This window comes from Typopeltis vanoorti, chromosome 12 (genome assembly GCF_054136105.1).
Source record: "Typopeltis vanoorti isolate ZY-2024b chromosome 12, IOZ_Tvanoo_1.0, whole genome shotgun sequence".
In the NCBI taxonomy this organism is placed as follows: domain Eukaryota; kingdom Metazoa; phylum Arthropoda; class Arachnida; order Uropygi; family Thelyphonidae; genus Typopeltis; species Typopeltis vanoorti.
The window spans coordinates 79,381,091-79,397,178 of record NC_143560.1 but is presented as its reverse complement, the minus strand read 5'-3'; the positions used below and the strand labels follow the sequence as shown (position 1 = coordinate 79,397,178).

The 16,088-nt window shown below is 33.9% G+C and overlaps 1 protein-coding gene across 3 annotated transcripts in view; it reads left to right on the top strand.

Moving 5' to 3' along the window:
- The window catches only part of Not1 (CCR4-NOT transcription complex subunit 1), a 568,860-nt gene that overhangs the window by 226,043 nt on the left and 326,729 nt on the right, over positions 1 to 16,088 (top strand). For all 3 annotated transcript variants that reach the window (XM_090401629.1, XM_090401630.1, XM_090401628.1), the window contains exon 22: positions 6,736 to 6,814. In XM_090401629.1, the coding sequence (XP_090257755.1) occupies positions 6,736 to 6,814 (79 nt within the window). The remainder of the gene's footprint in view (positions 1 to 6,735; positions 6,815 to 16,088) is intronic.

Sequence of the window (16,088 nt, the reverse complement as noted above, 5' to 3'; positions counted from 1 at the left end):
GTGGTCTTGAGAGGCCTGCTTCACCATAATGGTTATATTTAGCCTGTCTAATGTGTTCTTTCTTGTCCGTCCTGTTTCACCACTGTACGGTAAGTTACAGGTGCAGCGGATGCAATAGACACCAGGATGTGCTAATGGGAGGAGAGGATCCTTAGAGGAGTTGAAAATGGTTTTAAGTTTAGTGGGTGGTTTAAAGGTGGCATTGAGGTTATAATGTTGTAGGATTCTGTTAATTTTTTCTGATAACCCTTTAATGTATGGGATGGCTATGGTTTTACTGTAATCTAGATTTGTTTTTGTTGTTGTTTTATGGAGTATTTTATTAATAGTATTTTTTGTTATAGCCATTATTTATGAATGTGTTGCTGATGATTTTTAGTTCTTGTTTCAAGGCTTGTTGGTTAGAGCAAATTGTTGTAACTCTGTTTTTAAGTGCGTTAATGACTCCATATTTTTGTGATGGGTGGTGGTATGAATTAGCATGTATGTATTGGCCATTGTGTGTCGGTTTTCGGTAGACCATGAAGGAAGACGTGTGACTAGTGTGTCTAGGAACGGGAGCGAATTTTGATTTTCAATTTCGATGGTAAATTGTATGCGTTCATGTTGTTTGTTCAGGTAGCTAAGGAATGTGTTTAGCGTTTGTCACCCGTGCAGCCAGATCGCGAACACATCGTCAACGTATCTAAGCCAGACTGTCGGTCTTAGCGTGGCGGAATCAAGAGCCCTCTGCTCAAAGGTTTCCATGTGGAAGTTAGCGATTGGGGGGGATAGTGGTGAGCCCATGGCTGTACCTTCTTTTTGTAGGTAAAATTTGTTTTGTCACACAAAGTAACCAGACTGTAGTACATGGGCAAAGAGGGCCGTAATGTTGGACGGAAATTTGTTCTGTAGTAGGAGAATTGTGTCATTGATGGGGACATTAGTGAAAAGGGCAGAAACATCGAAACTGACTAATAAGTCGTCTTTGTCGAGTGTTATGTTCTTAATTTTGTTTATAAAGTGTTGTGTTTTTTATTTAGGAGGGAGAATGACCTTCCAACTCCTTGAGTGTTGCCGCTAATTTCTTGGCTAAGTGGTAATTGGGACTGTCTATTCCTTCCACATTTTGTTTGTGTATTTTCGGGACCCACACTCAAACTCAAACCCCACTAAGCCCGACCCCCCATATGTTCTGGGGGGTCGGGCTTAGTGGGGTTTGAGTTTTTTAACCGTGTCTGGTGGCCAAGAAGTGACTGACTTGAGTAGTATCTCTGTTTTATCCTTTTTGTTGGGTTATAATTTACCAGCTTATATGTGTTGTTATCGGCTACTAGTTGATTCATCTGAAGTACGTATGTTGACCTGTCAAGGACGACAGTGGCATTGCCTTTATCCGATTTCGTTATTATTATTATGTTTTGTTTGGCTTTTAATGACTTAATTGCTGCTAGTTTTGTTTTTGTGAGATTGTTCTGTATGGTTTCCTTAGTGTTCAGGACATTACTAGTTTCTAATCGTATTTTGTTGTACCTGATGCCTCTTTCTATGTGGTAGATAAAATCCAGTTTGTTTACCTTTTTAGGTGCTATTGTGTATTAAGTCCTTTATTCAGTAGCGTAAGTTTGCCATTGTTCAGGGTGTGGCTTGATAGGTTGATCACACGATTCTTGCTTGCCGGTGGTTGGTCGCTCCTTGTCTCCTTTGTTTGTTGTTCATTGTTGGTGTTTATCGGGGAGGTCTTCTGATTGGATGGAATCCTGTGATTGGCTGCCATATTCTGCCGTTGAGAACACAACATCAATGCAAGCACCGAACAGAACATAAATGCAGGCACTGAACAAAGCACAATACCAACGCAACCACCAAACTGACACGTTGTAACACGTTCACACTCGCAGCTAGTCAAAGTGAGAAAGAGACCTTAGTTGGAGAAAACATAGTGTGTTTTGCATAAGTCATATGACGTTAGCTTAATGTGAGTTAGTAGAATAAACGTGTTTTTCCCCACCATGAATCAGACAAACTTCGCTGAAATAGATTAGGGCCAGATCAAAAGAAGTAGAGGGCTGGATCCAGCCTGTGTCCCAGGGGTTGCCCATATGTGATGTAGAGTATTATAAGAAGTACTCATTTTAGTACATTAAAAATAATTATTGAAGAAAAAAGACCCTCCTTTCCAAAAAAAAAAAAAAAGTATACAAATATCATAAAGAAAGCATTTATCAGCTATAGTGACTGACAAATTAAATGATACATAGGATGGATGATGTAGTATTTGAATATGGTTATAATGTAAATACAGCAAAAATGAAAGGTTTTTTTGCATCAGTCCCACCCATGAAAGATTGTAAACCTGTAGTACCATGGCTTGGTTAAGGTGATGAAATTTATCTCACACCTAAACTGATTGTGTTCATATCACCATTAGCTGGTGACATGAACAAAATAAGACAGATAAAATAGAAATTCTTCTTCTCTTCCACTCATGACAGATTGAGTTCCTCAAAGATGAATTTTTGCCATTTCTTTCTATCTGCTGTCTTTTTATGAAGTTCTGTTATGGAGTTTAAGTGGGTGCTTTCTTGAATGTTGTCAATCCATTTCTTTCTTGGTCTTCCTCTGCTGTCCTTCAATTCTACCATTTAATATGTTTGGTAGTCTTTCTGGGTTCATTCTTGAAACATGTCCAAACCAGCTTAGTTGGTTCTTTTTAATGCTGTAATTATTGTTTCTTTAAAGTTAAGTTCTTCTCTGACTTTTTCTTTATGTCCAGTTTGTTCTATTGATTTTTCTTAGGCATTTCATTTCAAAAGCACTGAGTTTATCTGTTTCTTTTTTTTCCTTAAGATCCAGCATTCTGAGCCATAGAGTACTGTGGGAATTATCATTGTTTTATATATCTTTTAATTTGAGTTCTTTGCTTAATCTTTTATTATTCCATATTTTTTGTAGTCTGCCCATTTTTATCCATCCATTATTGATTTGTGTTTGATGGTTTCGAAATAGTCTAGATCTTCAGTGATCATTGATCCTAGGTAATTGAACTGCTTTACTTGTTCTATATTATTGTTTCCTATTTTGTTTGGATTGCTTCCCTTTTTCTTCCTATTAACATTAGTTTTTGTTTTACTAAAATTGATTTTCACATCATATTTGTTACTTGTTTGATGCAGCTTGGTCAGGATATTTTCTAATTTTTCTTGGCTACCTGTAGTGATAACTGTCATCAGTATACTTTAAATGTGTTATATTTCTTCCATTTACAGTTATGCCTTCACACATCTGTAGTCCTTTGTCTACTACTTCTTTTAGGTACAGATTGAATAAATATGGTGATGATGGACAACAGATCAAATAGCAATTAAAAAAGGAGTTATACAAGAACCTTGTATAACTCCTTTTTTAATTGCTATTTGATCTGTTTCTATGTTTTTGTAATTCACTATTGCTTGTGTTTCCGAATAGTAATTCTTGATACAATTTAATGTGTATTTGTCGAACCCTCTGTTTTCTAGAATTTTAATGAGTTTGCTTTTGTTCATTGAGTCAAAAGCTTGTTTGAAGTCGATAAAACAGCAGTAGAGTTTTTTATTTTTATCTCTCATGAGATCTGTTTAATGTGAAAATTGCATCTATTGTGCTTCTGCTATTTCTAAATGCCATTTGCTCTTCTTCCATCTGTTCTTCATAGGAATGTTTAACTCTGTTTTGAAGAATCCTGATGAATATTTTATAGCAATGGCTTAGAAGGGTGATAGGTCTATAGTTAGTGCAGGACCTGACATCTCCTTTTTTGTGGATGAGTATGATCTGGCCTGTTCTCCATTCTGTTGGTAAATTTCCTTTCTTTATTATTTTGTTGAGCAGTTCCCTTTTTATTTTTCATTTGTTTGATTGCTCTATGTATTTCTTTGTTTAATATGTCTTTTGTGTCAGAAGTTTCTTCTGGGTTGAAGGCATCTTGATCTACATTTTCTTCAGCTGCAAATGTTTCTTTAAAATGATTAGTCCATATTTCTTTTAATGTTTCATAGCTACTTGTTGTGGTTCCATCTTTTTGCAATATTGAAACTGAGTTGGGTGAGTTCTAGTTATCTCTTTAACTATTTCATAAATGGTCTTGTAGTCATGTTTTTTGTATGCTTCTTCACATATTCCTGCTTTTTCTTCTAAATATGTGCTTTTTGCTAATCTGCATTTTTTTGTCTATTTGTTTTTTCAAATTTTTGTATAATATTCTATTTTCTTCATTATCTTCTTTTGAGAGGTTGGTTTTGGATATTCTTTTTTCTCCCATAAATTCAAAATCTCTGGTGTAAGCCAATCTTTATTTACTCTTGTTTGGTAGCCCCCAGGTGTTTTGTTGCTGTTTCTTTAATAATTTCTTTACATTTTTCCAAGACTCTGAGACTGTATATAAAGCAAGATTATTTAATTTTTCTTTTAATGTTCTCTGATAGTTAGATCTTCTTTTGTTTTTGGTGGTTTATTCTCTTTCTTTTGAAACTGATTTTTAGCTGATAGTACTTCATGGTCTGTATCCATGTCAATCTTTTTTAATGTTTTGACATTTTGGAAGGAATGTTTCCATTTCTTATTAACAATTATGTAGCCTATACAGTTTTTGATTTCATTGTTTGGTGATGTCCAGGTGTATTTGTGTTGTGGCCTGTGGTAGAATAAGATATTTGTGATTAACAGTTGATTTATTTTGCAAAAATTAATGAAGTCCTCTCTTCTCTCATTCACCTCTCCATGACCAAATTTTCCCATTACTGCTGCTTTATCTTCAGGGTACTGACCGATCTTTGCATTGAAATCTCCCATAATAATCGGGATATCTCTTGTACTTGTTCGCCTGATTTCTTGTTGCAGTTGTTCAAGAAATTGGCTATATTCCTCCTCTTCATGTGATTGGTCTGGGGTATAAAAAATAGAAATTAGAGGTAAAATACATTTAACAAATAAAATCATTCATACACTCCAGAGAAACTGTTTAGTCTATTTAGGAATAGGAACATAAGTTAACATAGATGAATTAATTTATACAAACACCATATGTAAAAAAATTATTTATTAACATAAAATGTTCTCTCACAATCATAGGCATCTTGAGTATTAAATGAATAGAACAAAAGCCCATGCACATATAACAGAAAAATCTACAGTGCTATACTAATGATTTAATAAGGTAGTAGCCCAAATGGTTAAAAAAGGCAACCAGAGTTCACAAACCACTGTTTCCCATAAAGGGGATAAATCTGGTCCATTATATTATTAAATTGTCTTAATATTAACATGTTAGGATAATTTAATAATGCTTCACAATTTGCTTTATAAAGTTTTTCCATAAGAAATCTGTTCTTGTGCAGTACATTATTTTATTTCCAGAGGATTCTTTGTTTCAAGATGATAGTATGTTGTGTCAGACCATACTGCTCAAGTTTGTAGTACTTGAGATGTAATTTGTTTTTCAGGATGAACCAAGGCAGATCTGAATTGGCCTGGAAGTATGATAGGCAATAGGATCTTATGCTACAAAGGTCAGTACAGCCCATCAAAGGATAAAAATTCACTTGAAAGTTAAGGTGCAATATAGGTTGTTACATCCATGCACACTCCCTCTGCTCTACAGAGGCCTTATTACATCCAGAAATGCAACATATTAAATCTACATTTAAATTATAGTTTCTATGAGCCATTTATCAAACAGAGCCCCGAGTAGTTACAGAGCTTGGTTAGTTTTCTTCCCTTCGGTGGGGGGGGGGGGGGGAACTGTTGAAGTTTTAGGGATGCAGGTATACTTCTTTTGCTCTCTCCTTGAATGATGCTCACATTAGAGTGAGCAAAATATATAGGAGATTTTAATAAATTAGAATTTCCCTTCCTCGTTAAACCATTTTTTTTTGGGGGAGGGGGGGGGACTGTTGAAGTTTTAGGGATGCAGGTATACTTCTTTTGTGAGAAAAGTATATAGGAGAGTGAGAAAAATATATAGGAGATTTTAATAAATTAGAATTTCCCTTCCTCATTAAACCATTTTTTTCATGCACTATTAATGCCAATATTATAAAAATTAACTTGTCCCAAATTCAGAATTAATCACAATAATAATGCTTAGTATTATTATTGTGATTTTGTGATATTGTGTGATATTATTGTATGTAGGATCCCATCATGTTTTGACTTATGTGGTGGAACGTCCTTAGCCATCATGATAAATATGTATTTTTTTTTTTTTTAATTTTTATTATTTGTTTCTTATCCTTGTATTTTGTGGCTGTATATTACTATGTCAATTTTTTATTGTAATGTAAACCTTCAATTGTTTATGTACACTGAAAACTCAGTTATCTAGACCTGTGGGCTGGTTTACAAACACAGTCTGGGAGAAAAGATATTCATTTGACTATGAACACTGCCATAACAAACTCACTCACAATAACAAACTGCTTGAAAAGTCCTGACCAAAAGTCACACAGCACTGATTTGCCTATAAGTGCCTAGTTAGCTATAATGAATATGATAGCAAACTATCCACTGTAACAAACTTATTCCTGTAGTCCCTGTGAGTTTGTTACAGTAAGAGTTGACTGTATTTTATCATTTTTCTTCCAAGTCCCAAATCAGAGTGCCAGATAATTGAGAGTATATTGGCATGAGGATGGCCAGTTTACTTTACATCATATATAGCTAAGTAATAGTATTACACAATATTTTAAAGTATATTTTCATGTTTTGAAAACTTTTCAGATTAAAAGATTATCCTCAGTATTGTCAGCATCTAGCATCAATTCCTCATTTTCATGAATTTCCTAGTCAATTAACTGAAGTAAGTTTCTATGGTTACTTTTGTCTTTTTTTTTTTTTTTTTGTTTGTTTTTAATGATCTTAGTGTTTTATTGAACTTTTACCATAACTATGGAAATAGCTTTCCTTCCACTGAACCTCCCTTATGCTGTTAGAAATACATGAAAGTTGCAATAAACATATATCATTTGGCAGTATAGTTTAAAAAAGAAAAAGAAGAATTTGCTACTGAGAGCTTATGTTAACTCTCATTGCCTTCTATCCAAAATGGGACAGGTACTATTAAAATACTAGATAATAGTCTATTAATCAGATATAATGAATAGCATGAGTGTAAGCAAAAATCAAATGAGATTGTAAATTCAACTGACATAAATTGAACTTATGGACTTACCTGAAAGTGCTATGAAAAAAATTCAAGTTATAAAACTTTTACATTGCACATACATGACTTACGCACTATCACCTAATATTAGTGGCCTGTAAGGCAGATAGCCTCTGTGTTATGTGCTCGTGCCTTCCTCACTATTGAACATGGATGTGCTGTGTATTTATATTCATACACTAATAAATTTCAGTATTCGTGTGCACTGAATAGGGTACTGAGGGGGGGGGGAATCCATGCCATGCATTAATGCACCAAAATTGATCTGGAAATGAAAATTATTTGGTGCTTATCCGTTAATTATCTTTTGAAAAATTCTCTACCAGGCATATAATGTGCCCTGCTGCATATTTAGAGGCTTTGAATTTTTTTTTTTTTGTTGTTGTGGCAGGTCCTTCCATAAGTTCCTTAGTCCATCCTTACCATAAGTTCCCTTTGCTTTCTATGCATACAACACTGCAGTCTGACTATTGTCTAACATAGTGCTTTTTTCATGATTGCTGATAAAGACATTTTTAACATGAATATGAAGGTGGACAAAACAATTGGAGGATGGATCCTAATGCCTCATGGTCTTAAAAGTCTGAAGAGAAATCGATGATGCTTTTACCCTGTTATTTAGCACTTTGTGAAGAGAAGAAAGAAGCCAATTTTCAGTCATCTCTTATTAATTTCATACAGATGGTTGAGCAGCAAAATTAAACATTTTTGTTCCTATGTTCTCATATTTATTTATACTTATATTACTTTGTATTAATAATTATGTATGGAAATGTAATTTGTCTGTGCATCCTGTGAATGAAACAAACAGAAATAACCTTTAAAACATGTTAATGCACTACTGCATTCACATACTTAAACAATTAGGCAATAGGGGGTGATTAATGGGTGGGGGGTGTTAAATCCGATATGTAAAATTCAAATTCGTGTTACATAAAATTTACAGAATGTAACCCTTATGAGAGTTGGGAACTGTCTATATTCCAGAAAAGAAATATATGTTGCTCTTTTACTCCTTTCTGTATTTAAGAGTATACTCTCCCCCCTCCCCCCTCTCTCTCTCACACACACACACACACACACACACACACATTGCTTCTTTCAAGGAATTATGCATTAATTAATAAATTAATCATACATTATATAATTGTTGTTTCTTCCTAATATCTCCATTAGTAAAATGATTCTGTCACTGACTCCATCTTTTCAATCCCCTAATTTTTTTATAAATCATTTCTGTAGTCTTCAGTCTTTGAAGTTCTTTATTTCTAACCAGGCTCTCAGATCCATTAGGTAAAATTGGTTTGAACACTGTCTTGTATATGACTAGTTTACTATTTTGACTAATTTCTCTCTTATTCCATAAGAGAGAAAAATTAGTTGACTTCTACCATATCAGCTTTTCTGTTTTCATATTTAATTTGCTGTCCTCACTAAAATTTGTGCCTAAATAACTTAAATGTTTTTCTTGTTATATAGATTTTCTTTTTCAGGATGCGGCAAATATTTTCAATGTTCCTGCTTATTTTCATAGTTTTTTATTACTTATTTTCATACCAAATTTATTCATATCAAAGCAGTTATTGAATTTAAGGAATCCTACAAACTTGTACTGGATTTATTTATAAGTATAACGTCCTCTGCATACTATAAACAGCTGGAATTAACATGTTCAGTTTTGATATACTGCTCCTTTTCTTCTTAATGTTACATCATAGATGAATAATAGAGGTAATAGTGTGTGGCCTTGTAGCACTGATTTTGCATCAAAACATCTTCCTGCTGCTGACTTACCGTTCAAATATAGACTACATACTTACACAATATTCCAGCACAAAGGTATGCATAAATTCACATGGAGAGAAGATACAAGAAATTAAAAAAAAAATAAAAAAAAAAAATAAAAACTCTCATCGATTTGGTTATTGTTAATAATGATATCTTCATGCTGATACAGGAAACAAGTATAGAGAGCATTTGAAATCAGAATGATCAGCATTTTGTTTTGAGTAGGATAAAATGAAATATCATATTTTAAAAGAAGTGTATGAGAAAGTTCACCTCAGCTTTCAGATGAACTGTAGACCCAAATCATCATCTTCCTCATTTGCCTAAGGGGAGGGGGGGGGTTGAAGCCATCATGAATAATAACTTTCCAGTCCAATCTAGTGACAGCCAAGTTATTTAAACTTCTGTAGAGTCCCAGCCACTTATATGCTTGATGTTATCTATCCAATTCCTTCTATGTTTTCCCAGTGGTTTCTTTCCTTCTACCCTTCTATTTTGGAGAATTTGTGGAATCCTGTTAGTAGGCATTCTGTGCATATGTCCATATCACTGTAACTGTTTTTCTCTGAGTCTTGTTATTGAAATACTGTAGTGTAATTCTTCTCTGATCTCCTGATTGGCTTTCATTTTAGTCCACAATGTTTTTTTTATTTTTCTCAAGCACTTGTTTTCAGAGCCTGTCAGTTTTTTTTTTCCCTTCTGTTTGATAACCTGAATCTCTGCACCATAAAGAACAGTAGGGAGCACCTTTGATTTTAATTTCTTTGCATATATTTTTTTCACATATTTGTAAGCTTGATCTTAGTAGACTACTCTAGATTTATTCTGAATTTAATAGTTTCTTCATAATTTAGCCTGTCTGTGACTGATCAGTGTGTCTAAGTAATTGAATTTTTTAATATGTTCCAATTTATTTCTATCTGCTTCTAATTTAAGTTCTTCTCCAGTTTTTCTTGTTACCATTATTTCGGTTTAATTGTCATCATCAAATTCCTGACATGTATCCTCAAAGGGGGTGTACAGGATATGATACATGAAAAACTTACATCACACTAACTTCCTATCTACAATTTTCCTCCAAATCAATCTGTTACCTGTCAAGACTCCAACATTATCAGATCTTATATTTCTATCGTCTAAGGCACTTTGTACCATATCAATCCACCTATATCGTCGTCTTCCTCTGGGTCATTTTTCTGCCAACCTGGCAGAGAACACTTCATTTGCTAATCTTTCCTCTCCCATTCTATTTAAGTGACCATACCATCTGAGATTAGCTCTGCTAACACATTTCTGGATGCTGACAATGTCAAGTTCTTTCCTAATATACTTGTTTTTAATATGATATTGCAATTAATGCCATCTGTTCATGCCCCTAATCTTTCTCACGACTCTCATATCTGTGGTCTCTAGTCTTTGGTCAAGTGTTTTATTTCTAACCCAGCTCTCAGATCCATAAGTTAAAATTGGCTTGAACACTGCCTTGAATACAGCTAATTTACTGTGACTAATTTCTCTCTTATTCCATATAAATTTAATCAGTTCACTTCCAACCATACAGCTTTGTTGATTCTGTTGACTATTCCCATATTTAATTTACCATCTTCACTAAAAATTGTGCCTAAGCAGCTGAAATTTTACTTGTCCTATAGGTTCTCCATTCACAATGCAGTTGATATTTTCAATGTTTCTGCCAATTTTCATTGTCTTTGTCTTGTTATTGCTGATTTTCATACCAAATTTATTACAACAGTTATTCCATTTAGTCAGGAAATCTTGCAGACTTGTACTGGATTTATTTAGAAATATTACATCATCTGATTAAAGTAAAGAGCTGAGATTTGCATCTCCAATTTTGATATCATGTTTAATACCACTTTCCTTCATAATGTGATCCATATAGATAATGAATAATGATGGAGATAATGTGCACCCTTGTCTGATACCAGATTTAACATTAACCTCTCAACCGGCCAGTATGGATGAAATATTCAACACTCCCTAGCTTTTTAAATGGATCAAAACTTCGTCGGCATTCTACCTTTTATCATGCCATTACCTTCCTCCGCCGTTAATCTCGTTACAGCTATTCTATAGCCATTAGTGGATTAACTGTTGCTGAGTGACCTTTGTGTCCCTTCCCCCTGTCTTTACGTCTATTGTGTTGCTTAGAATTTCATTTACTGTCCTAAGTTATTTGACCTTTCTTGCCTCTAAAATGATTTATTGTGTCTCTTCCCAAAAATTGAAACGAATTTCACATATCCAAAAAAAATCAATCCTGAAATGACCACTGATCAGCAATGAATCTATTTAGTGATAGTAAATTTGGTGTATTTTATTCTACAAATCAGTGCACCGGAAGAGTTGCGCTGATTGTTCTTTCACTTTACGTATAATAATTGAATAATTTTTTTTCGAATTTTCAAATGTTTGCTTTGAAAATATGTCAAATATCTATATTTTTAAATAATATTTATTGAAATAAATATGTCCTTTTTCTTTTGTTTCTAGCGAAATAGCATTATATGGATCATCACATTTCAGTTTTAGAAACGATTTTTTGTTATTCATAAAGACAAAATAAAAAAAAAAATGTTAAAATGCTAAATTGCATTACTCGGTTTCCGATTGGTAGTCTTTTTGGTATCAAAAATTTACATCCAATGATATTTTAGCAGTGATTCTTCGCCTTCGTCATTTATTTATTTATTTGTATTATGCATATTATGATAATATCTAGTGCATGACCTCGTAGATATGTTGAAAATATAATGTGAAAAATATCATATACGGAATGATTCAACATTTTTGCTCATTTTGAAGATTTTCTAATGCTTTCCCCCCCCCCTCCTTATTCTCTCCTGGAACTCAATTGCATAACTACTCTAAATTTCTATACAGGTTTGAAAGCTTTTCTAGACAGCATTCAAAATCAATGACTTCATTTTACCATTTTGACAAAAGATATACAGCAATCAGATTGTATCGTGAAGCTTCTAATTTTCTATTTATTTGCAGTCTAAAACCAGCTGTTCTACTGTCCACTGAAATTATGTGAAATTTTAGAAATAATATGCTATATTTTCACCATGCAAAATTGTTTATATGCATACCACACAAAAGAAAGTTCAGTAGTATTATTTGTATTTGTTTTTCTTTAAAAAAATCTAAATATTACTTCTTCTGCTGCTGGAAGCTATTTCTGAAATAATCTACATCTTCTAAATACTTGATAATATCCTCTTAGCTGGAGGAAAAGTTGAAGGCTTATTACTCTCAGTGCTAAAGTGCCTCAGGCTGTAGTGCAGAATATGTCAAGAATGTCTTGTTTCCTTTTCGATTGTTGATTACCTATATCCTAACAGAAATACTGATATTTCGTTTGCATGCTTATACATTATTTATGCCAAAATAATTGCTTAATTTATAATGATCAGTTTCACTTTTATTATCAAGAATTAGAAATTAAATCATACAATTATCTTGAAAAAGAAGATTTGAATTATTTTCAAAGAAAAGGTGCATATGCGTTTCATAATCTTCTTTTTTTTGGGGGGGGGGATATAGACCTAACCAATCTGCGGATATTTCAGATAATTTATTTCATAAATCGTTCACAAGACAGCTGTTACAAATCACTTGGGGAACATACCCATTCATTTTAGTGTAAAATAGTAGCAAAGGTTCAGTTACTTTAGATATCTAATCTAGAAGAAAATGTTATGTCTGCTGAGATTAGAATCTTACGTGAATAATTTTTCTGACATGATTTCTCTATTCGTTATAATGTAACCAATTTCCAGATTTTTTCCCTCATGCAGACTTCATGTTATATGCAGTGATTTCTTCTTTGTACTACAAGAAAAAAAAATCAGATAACAGGAGAAAAATATGTAGTATTTTCTTTTCCACTGGCTGAATTTACAATGTTCTTTCTTTGTGTTTTGAAGAGAAAGTGCAAATGACTTTTTTCTTACTATTTTTGCCATTATAACATCTCGTATAATTATAAGAGTGACATTTTACCGTTTTTCTCCCACACGAGAAACAGAAATAAGGTAGTAATAATATTGTTGATTCTGCCAAACTTCATTGTAGCAGAAATTTTTATTACAAAACTTTGTAATATATATATATATATATATATATATATCTCCGAAACAAGAAATTTGGAACCCATATCACATCAATGTTGAGTGTTGGCAAGGTGAAAATGTTCCCGTTATTATTTATATATTTCATTTATTAACTAGGGGGGGGCTATTCCCCCCCTCGTGTTCTGGTATGGTAGACCAGTTCTCCTTCAATTGTGATAATAACTCGAAAGGGGGTTCCGCCCCTGAATTCTGATGACTCGAATTTTGAAGACTCGACACTCAGGGTAGCCCCTGAGTTTCAAAATGTTTCGATAAACATGACATAAAAAGGCTTATCATTTTATATACAGGGTGTTCGGGATAAATTTGACATATTTATAATTAATTATATTTTTCCGTAAGTTACATGTATTAACACACACTTCTCTTCATTTAAAAGTTTGGACCCTTCTTCATTCATATACAAGATGTCAGAAAGGATGGATAGCTGGAACCCACCTGAATCATGGAAGAGAATAACTTGTATCATGATGATTCGTGCCCGCCATCAAAATAAGGATATTACGACTGCTGCCCAATGCTCCCTGAATACAGTAAAAACAATCAGGCATGAACTAGAGACTTGCAATGGTGACTACGAGGATGTAGCAAGAAGAAAGATCCCTAGCAGACGATCTGATTGCGTTCGTACAGCAGAATTCCTCGCAAATCTGCAGGAACAGGTGTTGAAGAACCCTGGCATGGGAATTCGGGCTTTGTTCGTGGAGTTGCTAACTGTAGTCAAGCCCTGGATAACAAGGGTAGCCAATGGTAGGCCGTATGTATGGCAGCAGGATTCGGCCCCTTGCCACACCTCTGGGAAAAGTCAAAAATGGTTGTCTGAAAATTTCTACGACTTCACCAGTCCAAATGTTTGGCCTCCAAACTCCCCAGACCTTAACCCCATGGATTATTTTGTATGGGGTGCAGTTGAAAAAGACACCAATCGCACTTCCAGTAATACAAAAGCCCAGTTAATGGATAAAATTAAAACAGTTTTTGCGGCCCTTCCCAGGGAGACTGTAGCATCAGCTTGTTCGAGGTTCCGAAGCAGAATTGAAGCTGTGATCGATGCTGATGGTGGTTATTTTGAGTAAATCTTGTTGATAGTATTGTAATTAACTCTGCCTGTAATGTTTTTTTGTCAATTCATTAAATTTAATAGATATAAAGAAGATTTTCTTTTTCCTTACGAAACTGTCAAATTTATCCCGAACACCCTGTATATATATATATAGGGTAGATTTTATTTCATTATTTTTTATTATTTTGATGAAATACTTTACCTGGAATACTCTTTCCAGTTTCTCTGTGTCATAAAAAGAACTTAAAAATTAGCCTTCAAGATGAAAAAGAAACAGTGCATTCGGGTATCCCTCTATCAATATTTGTAGTCCTGAAAAGGACTGTTTTGATGGCCTTGAAAACAAACATTTTTTATTTCATACTGTTCAGAATTTAAAATTCTTGAACAGAGTGGAACACCTTGAAGCAAGGGTAAACACACAAAGCAGTTTTACACTCAGGGCACCAGATTTTTGTTTCCTTTCTGATATTTTTTTTATTACATACATAATATTTGCATGCAGGTTTTTTTTTTATTAGCCGTTGGTGGTAGATTTTCGGGATAATGGTTGGAGTTAGCAGCGTTCGACCTCAGATGTCTTGCAGGATTTCCTGTTTTTCTGCTTGCTGAAGAAGGTGCATGTGCATGCAGCAATGCTTTCACAATTTCTATTCTGTATTCTAGATATGTTATGGTAGACAAACATTTTTTCTTGTACAGGAGGAAACTGTTCCAAATAACCAAATCCAAACACTTCAAAATTCAAATAACATGTCCAAACACTTTTTTGTAATATTTTTTATGCTGTTTCCTCATTACAGAGTAGAATGATAGCTACTGATCGCACCTGTCGACTCAACCCATAGTGTCGTTGTATGCACACACAGCAATGGGTTTTTCTTTCTTCAAACCATGCTTCTCCACGGATTCCGTTGATGGATTGTGCAGGGAAAATAGCAGAAAAACATCTTTTTTGGCTTTCCAACGTAGTGCAAAGACTTTCCCTCGCTGATAAGTTCGGATTTCCCCCTTCAATAGCTTTCCTGAAGCCAGATCTGGAGGCACATTTCGCCTTTTTGCATTTACAGTACCATAACTATCTGTACGATGCTGTAAAAGCAAATCAGCAAGTTCAGGACACATATATAGTAATTATCCATTATAATGCAGTAACCTTTCCCCAGTAAATGGTCTAGTAACTGCATTACTGCACGCATCGACAAAGGGAGATCCGAATATTTATCGTGCTCGATTACAGTTTGCTTTCCCGTATAAGGTTTGAAATCCCAAAGATATCCACTTTCCGATTCGCAAAGCATAAAAAATTTTACTCCATACTTCGCTTTCTTTTTGGGAATATACTGCTTACATTTCAGTCCACCTTTGAATGGCATAAGGCTTTCATCGATACTCAAGTCTCTCTCAGGAATGTAGAGTGATCTACATTTTTGACGAATTTTCATCAGAAAATCATAAATTTTGTTGAGGACTGGGCAAGGATGTGTTGCCTGATTGTATTTCTCATTATTCTGAAAATGCAAATACTTCATGATGAGACTGAATTGTTTTTCAGTCATAACATCACGAAACATTGGCGTGTTCAGAATCCAGTCTGTAGACCAATACATTTCGAGAGCGGACTTTCGAAATGTATTTCGAAACTTCGGGTTTTCCACTTTCTTTATTCTGATATTGCATTTGAAGGATGACAGTGATTTTAAATATTAATTTCACCTATATCCGAATATCATATAATTTCCTGATTTATAATAATCAAGAAATATGTATATTGTCTGATTTATAATTTGCTAATTTATAATAATCACCACATAGTTTCAGTATTGAAAAATTAAAGTTATGTGGAACAATTACTAGAGAAAAATAACGAATTAAATAAAAACTGTACCTATGTTTCATA